Genomic DNA, 23838 nt, shown 5'->3' on the forward strand with positions numbered 1-23838 from the left:
CCCATCTTTCCTGACCGATAGCATGCTGGCTGTGACTGATGGGAGTCGGAGTGCAACAATATCCCCCAGTATAGGGCATAATCAACTTTATACCATCAATTAACATACATTTCTATTGGGTATTTGTGAAAGGTATTATGCAATTCTACCTCCCATATTTGTTTTGTCTCTTCATAGCAAAACCACTACTGATCTCAACAGCCCTTTTTGTATTTGCTTAGTTTTCTGTGCAAATTCATACTGTTTATCGCCAGCATTCAGAGTTACTGTATTTTTCCGTGTATAAGATGCCCCCATGTATAAGACGCCCCCTATTTTGGGGGACTCCAAATTAAGAAAACACCCCTCAGCACTACCCGTGAATAAGATGACCCAATTTCAAACCCAATTTTTTGGTTAAAAAACCCTAGTCTTATACACAGAAAAATATGGTATATGCAGAGGTTCTATGTAGCTGCCATGGCTAATGGCCCTTGATAGCCTTCCCAAATCTGGTGCCCCCCCCCCCAGATATTTTGAGCTATAACTCCCATCACCCCCCACTCATCATACTGGCTGAAGCTATTGAGAGCTGTAGTCCAAAACATCTGTAGTTCAGCAGCTTGCAGAAGGCTGCCCTTGATAGACTCATTTTCCATGTATTTACATAATCCTTTTTAAAGCTATCTAAGCCAGCAGCTACCATCACATGGTAGGAAATTATTTGAGTTTATTAAGCAGTATATGAAGGAGGCCCTTCCTCCTGTGAGTCTTTAATGTATGGCCATGCAGCTTCATTGGGTGACCCCATATCAAACTGTTAGGACAGAAGGAGAAAAGTTCTGTTCTATCCACCCTTTTGCCATGGTTCGTAATTCCATAAACCTTTGCCCTCTTTCTTTTTCTTTTCTTTTTTCCTAAAGTGAGTAGTCCCTAATATTAAGTTATGCACTTGCACAACGTATAGGCATATAACATACAGGTACCCCAATATATAGGACCTATTTTTCACAGAAGATCAAGAATAATTCTGTTTGCTCCATCCATTAGCATGGTGTACATGAAGGTCCCAGATAGTCTTCTCTCCATGATCCATCCAGAAGCTGCTTCAGCATAGCTGTTGCACTGGTATTAGATCTTATCCCTTCTCGCCATGCTGGGGATAATGAGCTGAATTCTCCAAGTCTAAGAAGAGAATGTATCATAATTTTAAAGCCGCAGCCAAGACCAGTTGGAAGGGAGGTGTCATGGGGTAGGGTGCTGCTGAACAATTGCTAAATCTGAAGCAGGCTTTGATAATTTAAGTGGTTTAAAGCAGAACAAAAAGTTATTCTAAAATGTACCATTTAATTAAATGCCTGTTTTCCACACTCATTATACATCAAGCTGACAACTGAAATCCTTTAATCTGATGCAGGCAGCTATTTAGGCTCCTTTCATTGTAATTCGCAGCTCAGCTTCATTCTCTCCACTTTAGCTGCATGTGCAAAGAGCATCTTTTAATCTGATGCTATCGCTTTGGAGCACTTGCAGATGGGCTTGTTTTTTCAGACTCGGCATGGTTCGCTTCTAACACACACACATGCACATACTGCTTTGGTGAGAGTAAAAGTGTTTCACTTTTGCAGTCCAGAGGATTTGCACAATCTTATTAAATAACATTCATTTCTATAGTTCACTGTAAATTACAAATACTTTCTCCTCCTGGACATTTATCCTGACAACAAGCATTCTGGAGTAGCATCTTCAAACAGTTTTTCCAGAAAGGGAACATGTGCTGTGTCCAAGGCCACACAGTGGATTCATGGCCAAACTAAAATCACATTTTTGCATGATTTCTGAAAACCTGACTTTGAGTGATTGATCTAAGAATTCTTAAGTCTCTAGTTCAGTCCAACCCTTTTGGGTCCATGGAAACATCCGCAAACAGGATAAATTGGTGCATTCCACCCCTCACTCAACCTAGCACACACCACAATCTAGTCTACTGTCTCCAATAAATGCTACTTTCAAACTTAATTTCAGCAGCATGGGGGTACAGGACCCTGGAGGCACCAGGGAAGACATGTGCAGGTGAGCCTGCAAGTCTGGAGGTGTGCATGGGGCAGCCAGGGCTATGTGATAAGAGCCTTAAAAAAAAAACACTCTCAGCCATCCAGCAGAGAAGGTGGAGTAGGAGTGTGTGTGTTATGAATTATGCTACTCCTGAACTCCTGACTACAGTGGTACCTCGGGTTACAGACGCTTCAGGTTACAGACTCCGCTAACCCAGTAATAGTACCTTGGGTTAAGAACTTTGCTTCAGGATGAGAACAGAAATCATGCGGCAGCGGCATGTTAGCAGCGGAAGGCCCCATTAGCTAAAGTGGTGCTTCAGGTTAAGAACAGTTTCAGGTTAAGAACGGACCTCCAGAACACATTAAGTTCTTAACCAGAGGTACCACTGTATTGGATTGGGGAGGGGAACTGCATGTGTAGTGTCTGTCCAGATACAGGATTTCCCCTTTAGCTGGGGATATGATTGCAGAAGCTCTCCAGCTGGATCAGATCAAATGTCTTGCTGGTGCCTTTAAGGGATCACAGTTAAGTATCAACTTGCCAATATATTTTTGTGTGCTTTTCTGTCCCTTGTCCCAATTCCTTATATTCAACTGCATCCTTTCTTTAACAAATTCAGTTTAAGAGAAACTAGAACTGAATTTGCACAAGTGAATGTGAGGGTCTTGCTCCTGATCTGTAAAGCATGGATGGAATCCACCGTACACAGCCTTGCCACCTGTTAGTTCTTGGTGCTAGACTTAAAAACAATCTTTCAGTTGCAACCAGAAGACAAGGACATTCCTCCAGTGCTGTACCAAAGCTAAGACAGGGCTACCAAATATTCCCAGACTGCCTTTTGCTTGTAACCTCACATTTTTTATTTTTTTTTCCATTCCCAAAGCAATAACACAATGCACTGTATTTTGAGTGCTAATGTTGATTGAAGCTCCCCCCCCCTTCAAAAGATGTGCACTTAAGCTGTCAAGAGAGTGAGTGATTGATGGCCGATCTAACTACTATTTGTGTCAAGGCTTTGTCAAGTCATTGTTGTCAAATGCTGCTTTACTGAATATCACAATATCTTCTGGAGTATTCAGTCAAAATGAATTCTATGCCACCATCTATTTGATATAATGCTCAATACCTTGCGTCTACATTCTGAACCGGGAAATGGCATTTTATTCAGTGTAAATGAATAGCTGTGATTCCTGATCAATGTACAAAGGGTTATAGGGCATTGTTGGATCTGTAGTTGTGAAATGATCTTTTTTTAAAAAAAGAAAAAGATAAAGTTGAAATGAAAAATCTGCTTGGTTAAGAGTGTGCTTTTTATAAGTATTTATTCAGCAGACATGCTTTGGTACAAAAGCTCTTAATGAACTAATATTTGTTTTTTTGTCACCCTGGATGTAAAATATTATTATTATTATTATTATTAATTAAAAATCCAAAATTAAAAATGCAAAAATGAACAGCAATGTGCATTTACATTTAGTGCAGCCTCCACTCCTTGACGTGTTGTTACAGTATATGTACAGTGAAAAACAAAGATGCTTAGCCACCTCTTATAGGATGGGATATAACCGATTTCCCTCCCGACTTGTACCCCATTTCTGCTGTAGTTTTATGTACACTCAATTTGAAGACATGTGGACAGTTTCTAGTGTTCGTCTTCTACCATAAGGACTAGTCCCTTATTCACTTTTTTTAAATAAAAGATTTTTCAGAATTCTAAGGAAGCAACTTTTATTGGTTCTAAGAATTAAAATGTTGTTGTTTTTGAGACTTGGTCAGCGGCACATTTGAATCAGGAAGATAAATGCAAATGTGTAGAATAGCTAGCAGAATTTTGCAAGAAAGATGTTCCATGTTAAAATGCTGACCCAACAGAAAGGAGGCAACAACAAAAATCAGTTTTTTTATGGTGTCATTATAGACAAGGCTTTATAAAATTTGCAAGGTATTTGAAAGCAAAGGTGCAGATTTAGGAATAAAATTTACAGGGGTAAGGAAGTAAGAAGTTCCACACCCTGGCTGTTTAAATTCCTTAGCTATTGATTGGATTGGCTCTATAGAAAGACAAGAAGAAATGCATTTTTTCTGGGCATGTGCTTTGAGATGCTTTTTGTTACAGGGTGTGCATAAATGTCGATCACACAAGGGCCACTTTTCTGTGGCTTCTTCACACTCCATTACAGGAATTCCAATAAAGCTTGGAATGTACTACCACAAGATATAGCAAAGGTGATTAACTTTTAAAAAGCTATTAGTGGCTGATAATTTTGATCCTCAAAGGGAGGGAAAATATATAAAGTACACATTGATACATTTCCTCAAAGGTGGCCAAAATCTGACTTCTTTTGGTTGTGATTTTTATATCATGGTAGATTCCAGTTTTAACACTAGTAAATGAAAATCCATACCTTCAAGCATTCCTTTCTCTCTCCTGTTTGCAGGTTGTTAAAGGCCTTACATATTTATGGAGTTTAAAAATTTTACATAGAGGTGAGTTGTGGATTTGTTTTTGCATTTTTCCAGTGCATATAATAGTTTGTTTAGTTTCAGAAAAGGAATCACTATGATGTATTCAAGATTAACAGGTTTCTGGTAGAATGAAGGGTTTTTGGGGGGGGGTTTAAGGGAGCAACCTACTTCATCTGTTGCATAAAGTTAACATTTGGCTTGGTGCACATAAGCACAGTCTGGGATGGGGTTCAGGGTTTTGGAACATAGCTGAAAATTGTGGGAGTGGAAATTGCTGATGATGGTTGAAATATTATAAATATCATCCAAAGCAAATGAAAAACAATTTACATTTTGATATTTCTCTGGCCATGCACCCATCAAGAATAATTTCTCAGAGAAGTATGTGAGCCATAGAGTTGTGATTTGGCACCTTACAACAGCTGTTCAGGCCCCAGTATTGTAGTTTGTTGTTCCCTGCTTTGGAGCTGATTGGCTCCTTCTCGGTAATGACCAGTCATCAGGGCCTCCCAAATGGATGTCCCACCTGATGTACAGGTGAGAAGTATGACAGATGCATCCCATGGTGACAAACTTCTCTTGCTGAGGTATCAGCCTGGCCTTTTCAACTGGAGCACCCCAATCTGCCATCAGTGGCTGATATGCATAATGAAAACTATCCAGTGTGAACCCTCAAACTGCAGATTTTGCAGAGCAGAGATAGTCCTACTGATGCAGCCATCCAGTCTTTAAATGAGCTAATTTGTGAACCCACCCTTGAGCTCTTAGAATAGCCAGCAACCTCCAGAGGGAGCAGGCGACCAGGGTCAGAACAGCAGCAACAATTTGTCTGCTGTTACTGCTAATGCACCGGGAGGGGGGGGTGAAACATACATTCATATGTATATGTAGATATGTGTTGCTGCTGATAATTATCTCTTAGCAATTCAAATCTCAAACAGAGTTTTGTATTTCTCAGTTTCCTTGAACTTTGGAATTCTGCACTCTAATGCTTGTGTGCAATTCAAGAGGAGAGGGTGGCTTTTGTTTTTAAAAAAATATTTTGAATAAAATGGATTTTAAAAATATCTATTTGGTATTGAATAAGGCAACTGCATTCAACTTCTTGACCCTCTCCTTGACATTTTTGTAACAGCTAGAATAGAGTTGCCCACATGCCATTTATCCAGTAGCCTGGTAAAAAATAGCTCACATGGAGGTGGAATGAAAAGGCATCTGTTCATCCTCCATAAGGCTTGTCTCATATAAATAATTGGTATTAAGGAAACACTTGTGATGATGGGCACATAATGTTCCATTTTGGCTCTTGTTTAAATTCTTCCACATTCAAAATGGAAGTATTAATCACAAAACAGATGCTCTGGGAGAACATTGTACACACACACACACACACACACACACACACACACACAGTGCTTTCTCTAGGTTTATTTATTTTCTTGAAGAAATAAAGGTGCATTTTTAAAAAATTCCAATAAAAATTGTGGTAGATACTATGTTGCCTGGTTGGTTTTCCACAAATAATGAAGAGTCTTGTTGCACCTAAAAGGGAAGCATTTTTTATTGTGGCAATGTATTAGTCTTTTAAGGTACCACAGTACTCTCTGTTGATTAATGCTTCTCTGGAAATTGTTTCCACTATCTGTCTGTTTTTAAGATTTAGAGAAATCTCACTCTAGAGCAGAGATGGCAAAACACGCACCCTACCAAAGAGCTTATTGCCCCTATTTGGGACATTTTTGAAGAATGTAAACCTCAACCCCCAGCACAACTGCAGTCCTCCATGCCATGCGTTTAGCTTAGAGGTGGGGACCTTTTTCAGCCTGAGAGCTGATTTACCTTCTGGGCAAGCTTCAGAAAGCCAAATGCACATGTGAGTGGGTTCAAGGGGGAAATTGGGTCCAGTGACTAATGCAAATTATAAGGTCTGACTCAGCAGATAAGATTGGGTTGGGTTTTTTTGCAAGGCACTGCCGCAGAACAACAAGAAAAGCTCTTAGACATTGGAGAATTAATTGGTACATATCAAAATATGAGTCCCATATGAGTGTGGATGAGCCCTAAGCCTGCAAGCACAGACGTGTGTGTTTCAAATAAACTTAGTACAGCAGCCAGAAAACTTTATGTCTCTTTATAAATGATAAGCTATATATAGTAAGCTATATTTAATGTAGTGTGAATGCTGTATATCTTTGCTTCCTTATCATGTGTTGCTGTCCCCTTACAGATGTGAAGCCCTCAAATATGTTGGTGAACACAAGAGGCCAAGTCAAGTTATGTGACTTTGGGGTCAGCACACAGGTACCTTCATTTCTTCTGCCCTTTCATCTATATCCCTCCTGTTAGCTTGTGTTTTCCAGACTGGCCACAAGACAAGCAGAGCCCCTTGCAAGCAAGCTTGGCTCTGCTGGGAATGGGGGATTCATCCCTTTTTTTTTTAATCTCCTGGTGACTTTTCTTCATCAGAATATGATTGTTCATTGTTTAATGACAGTAAAAACTGCTGATATTGTAATTACTACTTACGAATAGCAAACTTCATTGATATGCAGCTTGGCTCTGAAAGCGTTTGGATCAAACAAAAGGGAGGGCAGAGCGGGAGGATCGCCTGGGGAGCCCAACTGGCCCACAGTAAAAATTAATATTGGGAGCAACAATGGTGGTGGGCTTCAACAATGTGCAGCACAAATTTTAATTAATTTCCATTTTGGGCTTCCCTTGAGAACCTCTGTGATACTGACCCATGAGCTTGCTGCAATGTTGAATTGAATTGCAGCCACCTTTCCTCCCAGCCAAACATGAGGACCAAAGAGAAGGTCACTGCTGTATTATACGTTGTCAAAGTCTGTTGTCCCTCCAGCATATTTAGTGTTCATTCCAGCCTGATAATGAAGGTGGCTTTATTCACATCTTGAGCCAGCTGACAGTGGGGGGAGGAGGACGGCTGACTGGATGTGCTGAAAATAAAATAAAATAAAAACCCTCCTTCCAATTGACTATTTATATCCAACTGGTTGGTGGAGCACTAAAATCTCTAAGCATCCTGTTTAAAAGAGAATTGTCTTTAAGGTTATCTGCCATAAAGTGAAATACTGTGGTTGTTTTAAATTAGGGCTCTTGTTCAAAAGGAAAGAGAGATTTAATCATTTTTAATGCCTTCACAGGCAAATTTGTTTCCTCACACACACATACACACTTTATATAATTTTTAGCTGATTTATACATGGAATGATTGTAGGTTAAATGAGGAATAATTGCCCGTTTTATTCCCACATTATCTTTATATGGCTCTAACAGGCTGTTTTGTCTGATAGCTGGTGAATTCCATAGCCAAGACGTATGTCGGGACAAATGCTTATATGGCGGTAAGTAAATGTATGCAGATACTTCTGTTGCAGACAAATAGCCTTTAGTGGGCTGCTCAATTTTGTCTGTAGTTTTTAGTTCGGGTGCTGTTACTTCTGCTGTTAGGTGTCTTAAGTCTTTCTTAGTAAACAGATATGGAAATAAGGAAACTGTGTGTTCTTTAATGTGACATGAGGAATAGTAATATAGAAAGCTAAAGTGCACATACCAAACTCCTGTGCCTGCAAGGTCAACTCATTCCCTTTGACAGATGAGGCAGCTCTGTGGGTGTACCCCATAACAAATGGAAAGCCCCATGTACAGAGGGGGTTTGGGTGTGCAGAGAAGGAGCATGTGTGGCTCATGAGAGATCCATCTAATTTGGGGGGATTTGTGTTCAGTTCCGTGCTCCACCATGAAGGCCCTGTCCGCTTCTTCAGTGTAACTCGGGGTTGTAAAAATAATGGGGAAAGTGATACAGAAATAATAGAACATTAACCCAACAAAAATGATTCTTGGTTGTGTTTTGAAGCTCTTGGGTGGGGGTAAATGCCACATGTGGGCTGTCGCCATGTAGGAAGGCAAGAGGGTGGGTGTGGGTTGTAATTGGCTTGCTGCTGTTAAAGAGTCTCTAGGACCTTGAAAGGAAACCTCACAGGCTAACTGAGTGCTTTCCTAGTAAGCTTTTTTGGTGCCTCTTCAGGTACTAAAGAGAACAGAAGTGTGAGAGATCAGCCTCTGCAAATGGCCGGCAGCATAAAGCCTGTGGATTAGCCTTTTTGCTCTTGCCTGGTCAGCTGTAACAGTTGTTCCTGCCTTCTGGTGTTCATGCTCAGGTGCAGCCATCCTCTGGCTGAAGCTGAGGGAAGTTGTAGTCCTAAACAGCTGGAGGGCACCAAGTTGGGGAACATTATTCTAGTGCATGCCCTCATTCCATTCCTATCTCTGATATATAGTTCAGTGTTCCAGGCATCTTGAGAATAGAGGTTATGAATATGTGACTTTTAATTGTGGTTGGGCATGTGCACAGGTTGGGTGGCTCAAATGCTAGTCCAAATGATAGAGATTGGTTTCTGCCATTCTGGGACCCTGCCTGCAGCACAGATGAAGGTGGTTCGTTGGGTTTGCCAAATGCCTTGAGAGCAGGCTCCCCCTTTGCAGGAACGATGTCATTGCTGGCACTCCATTGCCTTCACCTTTCTGCTTAAAGAGGAAAGATTTCCTGCACTCTAAGCAGGAATATGAGTAATCTTGAATTGTGAATACTGCAGATACTAATTTTTCTTTCTTTTGCAATCATTGATTCGCTTCACATTTTTCTAGCAAATGTATTTGGATCACTTAACCTCCTAAAGTACAGAATGGCAAATATGTAAAAGGGCTTTAAAGGTATTGCTTTTGATAAGTCCAGCTTGCCAGTTGCCACATCTCTATCTCCTCAAAAGCTCGAAAACTCTGATTTAAGCAGTGGGAGGACTTCAAACAAATTATTCTACCCAACTCCAGCTTTTCTTCTGGATGACTTTAAATAGCTGTAATAATTAAATTGTATTATTCCTTTTAATGTACAAACCTCGATTACACATCTATTTCCCAGGTGTGCATTAAAGAAATTACTTCTTTTCTTATTGTTTACGGATGACTGTGATGCATCCATCTGTTAATTGAAAAAAGTGAGGATTAAAGCTGTAAGATGTTTTGTCAGTTCTTCTGTTAGGACTGCTTTGCTGCTTGAATGAATTTGTTTCCAGTCATCAGATTATTTTTTTTGGTGTAATCTTGAAAGAAAGGGGGGATGCATATAACACTAGGAACGAAGAGAGGGACAGAACTGTATCCTGTTCCATCTGGTGCACAGGAGATGAGATGGACAGATGTAACTGTTTTGTGGGCTCCTTGCAGCGCCTTTGTTGTTTGGAGGGCTGACATAGGGCTGAGCAGAATGCAAACAACGGAAGCCAATTGACTTGGTCTCAAACTAAGAAGAGCTTTTAACACAAAACAGATGCAACAGTCCCCGCATATGTCTAACCTTAACTTTGTGAAATTTATACCAGGAGTAGCTTACCTTGGATAAACACACACACACTTTTCCAAAGAGTTGAGTGGCAGCTTTTTCTTGTTAGTAAAGTTTCTGCACCTTCATTAATGAAGGAAATTGTCCTACCCCACCCACTGCTCCAAGCTCTCTGCTCGAGGAGGTGTTCAGAGGGGCACATTTAGTGGTGGATCAGGTGTCTCATGGCTGGCCCTCTGTCACCTGGCGTGGAAGCAGCTCAGAAACATTGCCTCAAGATGTCAAGGATGCTTCTGCCCTCCCTCTGGCCTTTCAGCTGTGGTGCTGGCAGCTCACTGTAACAAATTTGCAAGCTGGTGCCTAAGCAACATGGCTGTATGGGTACTGCAATACAAGTTCCTACCTGGAATCAATCTTCTTCTTAATAGAATGATTGTTGCTTAAAATTATACTGTGAAAAAAGGTTAAAGGCAGACAAATCCCTACCCTAACAGCTTCAGATCTGAAGCAGGGATGGCAACCTGACAGTTTGATCTGCCCACAGAGCCATTCTGTTTGTTCCCTAGTGGGAACCAAATTTCAATCAAGGTATGGAGGAAAACGTGCCAGTAATTCAGCTTGCGAGTAATAACAATAAAAAATCCTCCAAAGTTAAGTGGCAGAGAGAATCCAAAAACCTGTGGGTACTGCTTTATTCTATATAATTCTGTGTCCAGGCTATTCAAATTGTGTGCTAAGGAAAGCTATGCCCTGTATGAATGAGGCAAATTGAGCCTATTTGCATAATTTATTCTGTGATTTTTTAAATTATTTTGCATAATTTCTTCTACTACTTCTAAGTTACAGAGAAGAGCAAGGGATAGGCAGACCACTGAAATATTGTGCTCTTTCCAAACTGACATTGCTTAGCAAGTGTTTGCAGCCATAAAAGCTAGGAACTTGACTGTTTTTAACGGAGGTTTTTAGGAAGTGAAATTCTGCAGCGCTATTACATTCTGCGCTCTTCCCCCTTTTGCTGCTCCTATAAAATTGCAGCACACACATGTACTTGCGCAGATTTGATGGCATTTCAGCTGACATAGCTGTCAAGTTTCTGAAACCACTCTGAGAAGAAGATTAGAAAGGAGAAAGTGAAGTGCTTTTCGAGAGTAATTTATGGACTTCTGAAATGTTTGTTACCAGAACTGGCTTAACATGAGCCCTACCAAGGTTGCCTCTGTACATGACAGAGGGGACATTATTGCCTGTTTGGAGAGGCTGGTGGCTTCCCTCAGTGGCAGGTTGTACAAACTGAGGGGAGAGAAGCAGACCTGGGAGCTCTCTGGAGGGCAGAAGCTGGAATTGGCTCTCCAGGATTAACTGCCTGTAGTTCCCTCCCCTGACTAGCTTTTCATAAAACCATAAGAATATCCCTATTGGATCAGGCTGAAGCAGGCCTCTAGTCCAGCATCCTGTTCTCAGATTGGCCAACCAGATGCTGCAATGGGAAACCAGCAGGACCTGAGAGTGCAGCAGCACTCTCCCCACTTGTGGTTCCCAGTAGCAGGTATTTAGAGGCATACTACCTCTGACAGTGGAGGGATGTAGAGTCTGACCTCCCAGACCCCCCAGTTCAAGCCCTACAGTCCATGATAAGCTCAGGACAGGAAAGGCTCGCCTTTCCAGAACACCGCTACTGCTTTGCCTTTGTTCATAGGGACTCAGCTCAGAAGTGCTATGGTCTGTTCTCTACATGTGCTTTGCTTCTGGGAGGATTCTGCTCTCTGTACTGTCTAGAAGGCTGAGTCTTAAAGACCATTTAGGCCATTGTGTCTGTGTTTTTTACTTAACGTTTACTTGGCGCTAAAAGCTCCTGACCTGGGATTAGCAGCTGAGAGGAAGCATCCTTGAGCACGTTCGACTGGCACTAATTTGGGTGCGTTTGTTTTCTCTAAAGGCGTCTGGGTTATTATAGAGTGGAGGGGGAAAGGAGTTGTGCAAGGTGCCTGAACTAGACAGGTGCATTAACAGCACAGTGGGAAAGAGAGTCTTGTCGAGTCTTTTTATTGTTGCATTTCACACTGTACTTGACCTTGGCAATACTTAGAGCACAGCTTTTGAGTAAAAGAGCTGGCTGGCTATTTTGCGTTCCTTGCTGTCTCGAGCGGTATTAAACTTGCCGCTAATTGGTGTGAGCTGAACCTCTTTTATTTGCAGGTTGCAATGTACATTAGCTTGGGAACAGTTAAACAAGAGCTGGTTTTCTGTGGACACCCTCCTTGCTTGCTTCACACATTCATACAGATATGCTAGTAACTTGCATAAGACAGACGACATGAAAATAGAGATGCATATGTGAGCATTGTTGGGAAAGTGATGTCCTGAGTAGTTTACGGCATCTAATTTTATTTTGATTGCTTTGTTGTCTATAAGGGTACATTTATTCTAACTTAACAGAGACTCTGGGATAGAAATAGAAATAAGTATTATTGAAGGGTCCATATAGTGGGGGCTGCTCTTAGGGCGCTCCCAGGAAGTTGCCCTGCGGTAGCATTTTTAGGGGTACTGCAGTTGGAAAGGTCGGCCTCCCCGGTGGCATTTTGGTTGCTCAGTTGCAATGAGAGAATGGTGGTCCTGGTGCTGTATAAGAGCAGTCAGAAACACAAGGAATACTAGCCCTGAATAGGTGAGGCTACACATGATACTGTAACTCCATCCAGTATTGTATGTCACAAGAGTGCACAGTGCAGTTTGGCCATGCTTGGCAAAGCTACATACAACTGAGGCTGGCATACTGCCTTTGGGGCAGTAATCGGGTTGCGTGGTGTACTCCCTGCCAACCCATTGGCTCCTGGTTTCCAATTCTAAATGCCCCACCAACACTTTGCTGCTCTGACAACCCACCCCAGTCAAGCTGGCCACATGTTTCATGCTTGCTTCCTTCTCAGCTCCGTTCTGAAAAAGAGTGCTATCCCTCAAACCCCAAGCAACTTTTGGCTTCTCACCATTCCACTCTCTGCCAGTTGTGCTGCTTGCCCAAACATTTCCAGTTTCACCTCTTAAATCCCTTCCATGTCTCATTGTATCCTTGTGATACAATTGCCCTCTAAAGTTGCCACTCATACTCTGATCGTGCAGCTAGGATTGTTGTTCCCTCTCCTGCCAACATAACCTACATGAGAGCTTATCTTATGGGTCCCAATTAGGAGAGTCCTTAAAAGTCTGCTTTTGCTGTTGAAATAAATTCAGCAGAGTACATGCTTTCAAACATTTTTATCAAAATTTTAGCATCTGAGTTTTCATTTTCCTTCTCTAATTAAGATTGTGTTTTTATTTCTGGACATTTCATTAGGTTCAGTTATCTCTCGCCATTTGCTTTTAACAGCCAGAACGCATTTCAGGAGAGCAGTATGGGATTCATTCTGATGTTTGGAGCCTAGGGATTTCCTTCATGGAGGTAGGTGCCTTTATATGTTTGTTTTTCAACTATATAAAAAGAACACAGTTGGGTTTTGATTCCTGATTCATGCAGGTTTAGGTGTTTTTAAAGAGATCCTGCATATGAAATTTTTGCATGGGGGAAATAACGTGTGAGCCAAGTAATCCATGTTGATGCCCAAGCCACAGACGATCCCTCCCTCCCTCCCTTCTTTTGAGGGAGAGGCATCCTGTGGAATGGGGGCTACTAGAGGACCAGGCATCAGCATGGATAGCCCAGCTCACACACCGTTTGGGAAGTTAATGGGAGTATAGGGCTATTCTTTGTGAGGGATTTGTAAACCTGTGAACTGGGACTAAGATTACAAAGTGACTGCACTTTGGAGCATCCTTTTGCATGTTGAATAGTATTAAATAACCATTGTTTAGTCTCTGTTTTATTTAGAAAGGATTTGTTCTTCAGAAAGAAGTTTCTCTTGAGGTTTTTATCTTGAGGTTGGAAAGACCCCATACTGGCTACATCATCTTATAGCCTATGGATGGGATTCAGTGTTGTGCTAAAGCCATTGTTCTATCAACACGAGCTTTTCTGCTTGCCAGAGAGAACTGTTTTCCCCATCCTCTCCCTGCACTGTTATGTGCAGGAAGCAGTGGTGTGGTTTTTTTGAGGGAGTGCAAGAGGAGCCCCATTGCACCAGTACAACATCTTAGTTGAATCTAGCCCATAGAATGAACTTCGATTTCAGTTCTGCCTCTATTGTTGTTCCATGCCTGCAACTTGGGTTGCCAAATGTTAGGTTGGGCATGCTTCGCAGGTAAGTGAAATGGACCACTCCAGTGCCAGAGAACTGGAGGGTGCAAGGAATGGGAGCTCAGCTCATGCCTAGCTTGGTCAGGCCAAAGACATCGGCCAGGTATCTGTAACATTTTGAGGTATTGCTGTTGCAGTTAGGAGTATTCATCTGAAGTTTTTTTGGCATGATGAGTAAAATTTGTATATATCCTGGCCATCATTAATATGCTTTATGACCTGGGTGGTAATCTACTCTTAGCTGCAACCACAATTATAATGTGGATAATTCAGAATGTTACAAAACCTGGCCTATGGCTTTGGCTTGACCTGAACCTCTATACCATGTGTTAAGCTCATTTCTCATCTTGACATACCACACATAGTTGTTATGATAAAATGGGAGGGCCTCTTTCTGCTTCCTGTTGCTAACACTGCATGATGACTTCAGATAAGTAATCTGCTCCCCCCACAACTAAATGTTTGAGTCCTATAGCGGGGATAGTTAAACTTAACACCAGAGAGCTTGTGCAAAGAGCCCTGGGCCTGGGTAGTGCCATCTCTTTGCACAGGGAGGGTCTGTTTATTGCCTCTTCTTGAACAAACTTCCTTTCCTCTTCTTTGCCTTCTGCTTGCTTTTCTCTCCTGAGTCAGAAGCATGGAACAATTTGTCTCTGTGTGCTTTGTTAATTGGTGTGTCATCTGCTCCTCGGAGACCTCTCCTCAACATGATCGTTGTTTTATTGAAGTGGTTTGAGTGATGTGTTAAATGAGGAGAGCGAGGGAATATGGCTTTAGAAAGGTGAAGGTGGTGCTCCAGGAAGCCATGCAAGGTCATTGCCATTAAAGTCACACTGTCTGTTGACACTGGGGTGGGCCAGGGAGCATTTGGAGAGGACAGCTGGAGTTTATGTTGGAATTTCCAAACATCCCTTTTGAGCCAGACTTTGTGTCATTGAGCTAGTGTGTTCCTTAGATCCCTTGGGTAATAAAGCTAAAGAGGTTTTCTCTGCACTTCTTTTATTCAGAAAAAGAAGGGATGCCAGAGCTTAGAAATGTGCCAGAGTCCTTGATCCCACATACATCCAGTGGATTGAGTCATGAGATTGAGGCATTCTGTGAAAGCAGGTGCACTCGCTTCTGAACAATTGCTTTATGTGTGTCAGGGCTGAGATCTAATATTGAAAGTTTCTGGGGTAACCAGGAAAACTGCTGGTCCTAGTTTGGCAACAATCTATACCAACCTTCCCCCACCTGGGGCCCTGCAAATGTTTGGACCACAACTCCCAATGGCTGTGCTGCCTGAGGCTAATGGGAGTTGTAGTCCAAAACATCTGGAGGGCCCCAGATAGAGGATGGCTGATATTCTTAAGGATGGCAATAGACTACTTCTATACTGTAGATTCATTAGTCATATGGTAGGGTAATAAAAAGAGAATTGAGACATGTGAGGCCATTTCTTCTGAGCAGCTAATTCATTCTGCTCACTCCTAACAGGCCCTAAAAAGGCTACTCTTTGCATCATTGTGTAGGGGAAAAGAGCCCAGCCTGACAGCAGTGCAGTAATGCTTCAGAGCCTGCTTGAACTCTGTTGTCAACCTGAAATTTATTTTAGTCTTCTAAGCTTGGAGCAAAATGTGTGGATCTGCCTGCTACCAAGTCAGACTATTTATCCATTTTGCCCAGTATTGTGTACCCTAAACTACCCTTCATGTTTATATTCTCACTTTTTAAAAAGTGTGTGTAATTGGGTTGCTTCCATTTTGAAGGAAAAGAAGTTGCAAGACGCAATTGCATCTTAAATCTACTTTATTTTGAAGGGGAGGGGATAGTAAACAGTAAACGGCAAATAGGCCTTATTCAGGTTTTGACCCAGGGAATATCTGAGAAAATCAGTGGAAGAGAGAAGGAAGCTTAGAATGTGTTACATTACAGATGTAGATACACGAGAAAGCTATAGTTCAGTGGTAGAGCATGTGCTTTGCTTGTCAAAGGTCCCAGGTTCAGTTGCTGGCACTGCTAGGACTGGGAAGAAACATTGTCAGAGCCTTTGGAAAGCTGCTGCCAGGCTGAGTAAATGGTACTTCGCTGAATGGACCAGTTGTTTGACATGGTATTAGGCAGCATCATATGATCAAGCCTCCTTAAGCTACAGTTCACTCTGACAAGCCCACAGTAGGGGGACCTCTGGTTTGGAGGGTGTTAATTCCTTGGAGATGCAAGTCCTGGCCCAGTACAGGTTGAAAATTAAGCCTTTCACAATTTGTTTCCCAATAAATCCTACTAATATTACTAGCCACGATGGCTGTGTACTGTCTCTGCTATCAGAAGCAACATCCATCTGAATGCCGGTTGCTGGGGAGCACAAGTGGGGAGAGCTTTTTTGCACTCAGGTTCTCCCTGGGGCATCTGGGTGGCCACTGAAGGAACAGAATGCCAGACACCAGTCTGCTCCAGCTAGACTTTTCTTATACCTTTAACGTTAGTTTGGGGAAGGCTGCTTTATCTCCATGGGAAATGTTTTGGTGGAAGTGACTGGCCTTTCTTGAAATGTTCTTGCTTTGAAAACTGAAGCATGAGGATTGGTGGGTTTTCCCCCTTTCCTGGTACTATTAAAAAAGATAAATTGGACAGCAACGAGCGAGGCGTGAGGCATCTCTTGGGACCTAGTTATGAGTCCTGTAATATTGTGCTGGGGCCACTGTTGTCTCCTCTGTGTTGTAAAACCTCCCCAGAGCTTTTTGCAACGATTGTTAAGGGTGTTTTGTTTGAGCTTCTTCCCAATGTTGACATTTCTGTCTGGTCACCAGAAAGTGGCATTTTTCTAGTACATACCATGCAGGCGCAGGGTGACAAAACAGCTGATGGACTCACACGGAAAAGTGTTATACAAATCATTATTATTAGTTATCTTCAGCATTGTTATCAATAGCAATATAATCTAGGAATGCCCTTGTGTCCCTCACTGGCTCTCCATGTCTTAACACAATTAAACCCTCAGTATTGCAGTGGTAGATCACATGTCTTGCATGCAGAAGGTCCCATATTCAATTTCCAGGTAACACTGGGAAATACTCCTTCCTGAAACCCTGGAGAGCCACTGACCATTAGTGTAGGTCAGTCCCAAACTTGGGTCTCCAGTTGTTTTTGGACTACAATTCCCATCATCCCTGACCACTGGTCTTGCCAGCTAGGGGTGATGGGAGTTGTAGTCCAAAAACAGCTGGAGACCCAAGTTTGGGAAACACTGGTATAGGCAGTACTGAACTAGATGGGCCAATTGGTCTGATTCGGTCTAAGGCAACTTTGTCGCAGGGCCCTGGTCCCACTTGCTGCTAGATTCATTATGCCCAGGGCCGGATTTAGGTTTGATGAGGCCCTAAGCTACTGAAGGTAATGGGGCCCTTTTTATGTCCAGTTGTCCTTTGTCAACAACAAATTGTCACTGGTTTTTGTGTTGAATATATGCTATATGGTAATTTATGGACCTAGTAGGTATCTAAAGCCATTTTATTTGTTTTTTATCTTATATTTTGGAAATGGACATCCAGGTTTTTTTCCTTTAAATTTTTTGGGGGGCCCCAAGAGAATGGGCCCTAAACTATAGCTTGTTTAGCTTATACATAAATCCAGCACTGGTTATGCCCGCCTTTTAGATTTCCAGTGCCAAGCAAAGAGAGCTTGCACTGTAGAGATGTGGTCCTATCTGTTTCCATAGAAAGTCATGGCCAGTGTTTGCTTTCAGTTCACTGCTGGAAATTCAAGCTGTCTTGTCACTCCCCTTTTAATTCTGTGTCTGCTTCTGCAAGATAGAAGGTCAGTATTAACTAATCCCATTTAGAGTGGCATTATTTCCCCATTCTTTCTTTGAAGATTTTAAGTAGTTGTTAATTGAACACATTAGATGGATCTGGGCACATTTCAGTACCTACGGTATGATTTGTTTTAAATTGCTTTAACTATTTTCCATGCCACATTTCCAACCTTCCTTAGTCTTCTTTTTTTTTAACCAAACACTATTTTATAACCAACTATCCAAGGAACCAGATAGTGATTTGGTGGCTGCAAGTCACTCCATTATGGTAACAAGCAGACCAAAACAATTGAGCTACAGCTTAAAAAATATATATTACTAATACAAGCTGTTGGTGCCTTGTGCCTCAAGAGAAATCTCATAGTAGACATCAGCCTTTGCCGACCTGGTGCCCTCTGGATGTTTTGGACGACAACTCCAATCAGCCCCAGACAACACAGCTGTGCTTGCTGAAGCAGATGGGAGTTGTAGATTTAAACATCTGGAGGGCACTGGATTGCCAAAAACTAGTCTACGTCCAACCCACAGAGCTGCTCAAACAGATCTCCAGAGCCTCTGAGTCTTTTATTATCCTTCCAGGACCTTCTCTCCCTGACCCCAGCTCCTTTCTCATCCATATGTAGTTGCTGCTGACTCCAGTTCTGACTGTCCGATTTTTGAATTAATACTGTGCATGTCCACAAAACCACCTTGATAGGCAAAGGCACTCAAAGGGTATCTTCTCCAGAAGTGATATTACAACCTCCAGAACCTGTTTCTTGAGAGAGAAATAGTGTCTTCTGAATGGGAACTTTGTTTTAATGCCAGATTTTGCATGTGTTAGGTAAGAATGAACACAAGCTCTGCTGGAAGCAGAATGGACTCTGCCTTTCTATTTAGGCTGCTAACAGTGGAGAAGGTTGTTTTGTAGAGCTGGTACTTTCCCCATATGACGCTCTGAGCTGATCTGACAGCTGGCAAAGAAAAGAAAACATCATTTCTTTCTCTTTTACAGTCAGTTGTTTTGTATTACTTTGAATTATTGAAGGGCATATCTTTTACTTATTGAGTTCATGCAGGTGGCCCCCTGTTGTTCCTTTGGACTATTTCTGGATACACAAGCTAACTTTTTGGTCTTTATTGGGTATTGTTGTTTGCTTCTTTGCTTTGCTTTGCTTTTTACCACCATTGATCATGCCTCCCCAGCCTGGAAATCTAGTTTCTTCTTATTTATGTAGAGGTGAACTACCCACAGCAGGGGTAGCCAGCATGGTGCCCTCCAGGTGTTTTGGACTACAACTCTCATCCTCTTTGATCATTTGTCATGCTGAGTGGGGCTGTTGGGAGTCATAGTCCAGAACATCTAGAGGGCACCATGTTGGCCACCCCTGGGCTACAATAACAATGCAAACGGTGGCATATAAAATGACATTAAACTATTGATTAAAAATTACCGTATTTTTTGCACCATAACACTCACTTTTTTCCTCCTAGAAAGTAAGGGGAAATGTCTGTGCGTGTTATGGAGGGAATGCCTACGGGTGGCATGCCTACGGATTTTCCTCCTCTAAAAACTACGTGCGTGTTATGGTCGGGTGTGTGTTATAGAGTGAAAAATACGGTATCTTCAGTGAACCTTGGTCTCCTCTTAAGAAAATCTTAGAGGAAATGAGCAACTACTTCTGGAAGTAGTTTTTCTCATCCTTAGTGGCGAAATTAGACTTCTCTGAAGTATGCATAAAGAATTGGGGGGGGGGAGCTCTGTTTCAAAGAAATTGAGACGGAGACAGTTGCAGATGAGTAAAGCTTTTAGATATTAGAAGTGGACATGATAGACATGTAGCTTGTGTGTTCTTTGTCTGTAGTAATTGAAGTTAACGGAAATTTTAAGGGTGAATTCTGCGCCTTGCTAGGCAGATGCAGACTTGCAAGTTTTGTTCATGTATACTGAGTGTGTAAATTTTACTGAATGTGTTGTCTTACCTTTTGTTAAACTCTTGCTCTGTTTGTTGACTGGTTAAAAAATAAGCAAATCCAACATAAAATATTATAAAACTCTCTACATTTAAACATAAAAATTGTTTGGGATTTGCATGGCTCTGTAACTGTTGTCATGAGAAGTTTTACATTGCTCGGTTACTCGTGAATCTCAAGAGGAAGGATATTGCAGAGCTAGCTTCTCTGTTTGCCTTTATCTAGGCTTGCCACACAGATGGTAGGCTAAAGAGGGCGCTCTTGGTTGACCATGGAGACTCTGTAGAGGTGGAGGGGAGGCTGTTGAGCTATGTAGAGGTCAAGTCATGTAGGATTTGGCAGCTGAAAACCAGCCCTTTTAAAACATTCAGGTGACTATAGAACTGTAGTTTCCACTGGTTCCATGTACACTGGTCTTGGAGATGTGCACACTGGGAGACAGGCTGATGCATATGGACCAATTGAATTTTGTAATCAGTGGCGTGTGTGTGTGTGTGTAAGAGACAGACCATTCTAGTTCTTCCCTTGTGAATTTGCCAAACAAAGGTCGTCTGTTGAAAGCAACTTCTCCATTGTCACAACGAAAGCTGATGTCCAGCATTTGTGGTGGTTTTTGTGGGGGTAGAATTGGAAGTAAAGGTTCCACTGCCCAAGGCCTGGGTCATGAATTAATAATTGCCTCCTCCGTGGCGGGTGAGGCCCATCAGCAAAGCTGGGAACGAAGAAGTTGCCTTGCAGAGTGCTATCAATCACCCAGTGACCATAACTTCTAGTAATTAGTGTATTTTATGGGCCTCTGCTTCTGAGGCTTGGAAGCGCATATGCTCCAGTCACAGTGAAACTTAGCCAGAGTAATATTCCAGAATGATTTATCCGCGTGCTGCGCTGGGAGGTAACCCTATATTAGGGGAAGATTGTGAACTAAGCTGCAATAAAGTGTAAGTTTAGGTAAAGTTTGCCCAGGTTGAGACCTCAATGCATCATTTCTTTTCCGGCATTCATTGCTCGGCGACAGTAGGCAGGCTTTGTGCTGAGGAAATAAATAACGCAATTATGTGAACAGAGAGGTGTACGAGCAGTGAAAGAAATATGTATGTGGTCTTCCTACAAATCCATCTCTAAACAAAACTCAGATTCTGAAACTCAACTAATTAGCCATCTTTATTGCTACTCAAGCTCCTTTTTTGTTACAGAAGTGCCTAAGGCAAACCAGCGTACAAAGAGACGAGCACCCTGCTCTTGGCAGTCCTATCCTGCCAAAACTGCAGCAGGCTGGGAGCTCAAGCCCCATCTCCCCTCACACTCTCCCCTAATAAGAGAAGCTGGGAGAGTTGGGAAGGAGCAGAACTGGGGTGGCACGTCCTGTTTCATCACCTCTGCACCTCCAAAGCCTCCCTTACCTGAGTCTTGCGGCAGCGCCTGCAAAAAGTGGCCATGACAGCAGCAGGTTCTGGTGAGATCTCACAAGATCTTGGCAGAAGCCACTGCTGCCACCGCTTCTCAGCCAGGGGCAGAAGGGGTGTCACCTCTTGGTGTTCCACTTGGTGATACAGCTGCCTCAGCCCGCCTCACGGGCAGGCTGGCTCTGAGCAGGACTGTATCTGATTTGCCAGCAGGACCTTGCTCCTTGCAATTCCATTTCTTTGCATTTCCACATCATTTATTATTTCTACAGCACCGTCAGTGCGCCTGGCGCTAGACAGAGTGCTAGAGGATGGCTTTCTGCTCCAGGTTGCTTACAATCTCAAATACGACTCGGGGGCAGATAGACAAAGGGGAGGGAAGTAGAAGCAGAACTAAACATGGACACTACAAAAGACTCTGAGAAGTGCAGCACTGCAAGAACAGGGAGCTGGTTTAGATTGGCCTTTGAGCTAATCCAGAAGAGCTCTTCTTATGTTGTTCTGTGGCTCTTCAGATGTTTATGGACTATACATCTCATCATCGCTGACCTTTGGCCATTGAGATTGGCGCTAATGGGAATTGGAGTCCAAAACAACTGGAGAACTACTGGGGGAGTGGGCTATGCAGAGCACTAAAGCCTCAGCCTCCAGACACCAAGAATTCCTCTCCAGGACTTGAATTAAATACATTGATTTCAACTTGCCAGCCAAACTTGAAGCTGGAGGTCTCTCTTCTCAGGTAGATCCCAGGCTTTACATCAGGAACAGCCTTTTCAAAAATGGAGCATCCGTACCTAAAGTAATTGGGGGGTGGGTGTATGCAGAATTTAGCAGCACTGGATGATTCTTTTTGATTTATAAGGCTTTAGTGAAAGTAAATTAAACTTGGGGTTTAATCTCTTTTGTCTGGAGGTCCCAGAGGGCATGTTTCTTGCTTGGTCTGGTGGCCTTTCTCCCTAGCCTAGGTGCAGCCTCCAACAGACGTGTCATTTCATCTGTCTCTGTTACTCGGGCTCATGGCCCTCTGCAGGGGTCGCACATTCCACAAGTTATCAGCTAATGGTCTTGTACATTAAAAATGGAAGCTTCCTCCGCTCAGTGGCCTTGCCTTGCTTTGTTTCTAAGCCCCAGACACTTTGGAGTGCAGCTGCGAACTATAGGCAGAAGATTAAATTAATTTGTAACTCTCCCCCCCTTTTTTTTCTTTTGGACCTGTGTTACTAAATCCTTCTCATTTAATTGAAACCCTATTTCAAGGTGGTTTGCGTCTCTTGTTCTTTGTTGCCAATTTAACCTCCAAAGCACTTTAACATGAGTAAATTGCGGTTATATCCTCCTGGATTCTTTTTTAAACTGAGCAATAAGAGGACAGTGGAATTGGTATAGGTAGGAAGGGAAAACGATAGGGCTTCTTCTTGCAGTATTTAATATTTATCAGGGTCTTTGTCAGTGGAATGTTAAGGCGATTTTAAACCTTGAATCTAGAAATCTACAAATTGGTCTCGGAAATGAAATCTTACCATGTGAGTTTCAGGTAATCCAGTTGTTATGTCTGGGTTTGTTTGGTCTGTTGTTGTTTTTAAAAAGTTTCCAATGTCTGAATGTTCCAAACTGTCGGCTGCTTTCCTCTAAATTGAGGGTTTAACTGCAGTGCACAATCTAAATGCAAAATCTTGAGATGGAAATTTAATTGTGTAAAATGTGCACAAAGTAATTAAGAACAAATTTTAGAACATTTCAGACTATAAAGTTCTTCTTTAGCTCGATCACAAGCAGTATCGTAAGTGCTTATTTTCAATTTGCAGTTATGCTGAGAAACATGGAATGCAACTAAATAAAGCCATCCTGTGCTCTTCAGTATAACTGTAAATTAAAAAGCCAAACAAACTTGCAAGTCGCACAGAGTAATTTAAAGAAGGGTGGGCAGGAGACTTTATAGCATCATTGTCCTTAAAAACAATATTCAGCATGCCCTTGCCTCAGTGGCTTTCTGCTTACATTAGTGTCAGGACTCATGCCTACAGTCGATCTTGAACTCGCCATTTGAGGGATGTTAAGCTGGGATTTAATGAGTACATTGCCACCCAGAACTAGTCAAAGGTGGAATTGCAACAAGACCACCTTGGGGTACCTCTTGCTGCCAGTAGACCAGAGAAGGCAGGTGATGCTCCCAGACCTCTGAAAAAACGTTGGCAACCAGCTTGCTTGTATATGAATGTATGAAGCTGCCTTATATTGCATCAGATCATTGGTCCATCCATTTCAGCATTGTCTCCTCCAGTAGCCACACCTCTCCAGAGCGTCAAGCTGAGGCACGTCTTTCTCGGCCGTGTTTCCCTAGGATGCTGGAGATTGAACTTAGCTCTTCATGAAATGCAAAGTGTGTTCTATAACACTGAACTGCTGTTGCATGTGTTCCTCTAAGTGCCCCTCAGTCTGTGCCTTCCCCCAGCAGCCGAATGCACCTTGGAAGGTCGCTATAACTGAAGGTACGTTGAAAGTTTCATGGTACGATGGAAAGATGTGTATTCTGATTTGACCCCTCCTCTTGAAGAAACCCAGGGAAACAAACACATTCACAGTAAAAAATATTCTT

General features: G+C 42.3%; 1 protein-coding gene across 8 annotated transcripts in view; it reads left to right on the forward strand.

The window, feature by feature from the left end:
- Positions 1 to 23838, forward strand: part of MAP2K5 (mitogen-activated protein kinase kinase 5) — a 125623-nt gene that overhangs the window by 48123 nt on the left and 53662 nt on the right. For all 8 annotated transcript variants that reach the window (XR_008327616.1, XM_053366219.1, XM_053366220.1 and 5 more), the window contains exons 13-16: positions 4476 to 4524; positions 6731 to 6804; positions 7818 to 7868; positions 13230 to 13301. Coding sequence is in view for 7 of the 8 variants with exons in the window: in XM_053366219.1 (XP_053222194.1) it covers positions 4476 to 4524; positions 6731 to 6804; positions 7818 to 7868; positions 13230 to 13301 (246 nt within the window). In the remaining variant the exon portion in view is untranslated. The remainder of the gene's footprint in view (positions 1 to 4475; positions 4525 to 6730; positions 6805 to 7817; positions 7869 to 13229; positions 13302 to 23838) is intronic.

This window comes from Podarcis raffonei, chromosome 14 (genome assembly GCF_027172205.1).
Source record: "Podarcis raffonei isolate rPodRaf1 chromosome 14, rPodRaf1.pri, whole genome shotgun sequence".
Classification (NCBI taxonomy): Eukaryota; Metazoa; Chordata; class Lepidosauria; order Squamata; family Lacertidae; genus Podarcis; species Podarcis raffonei.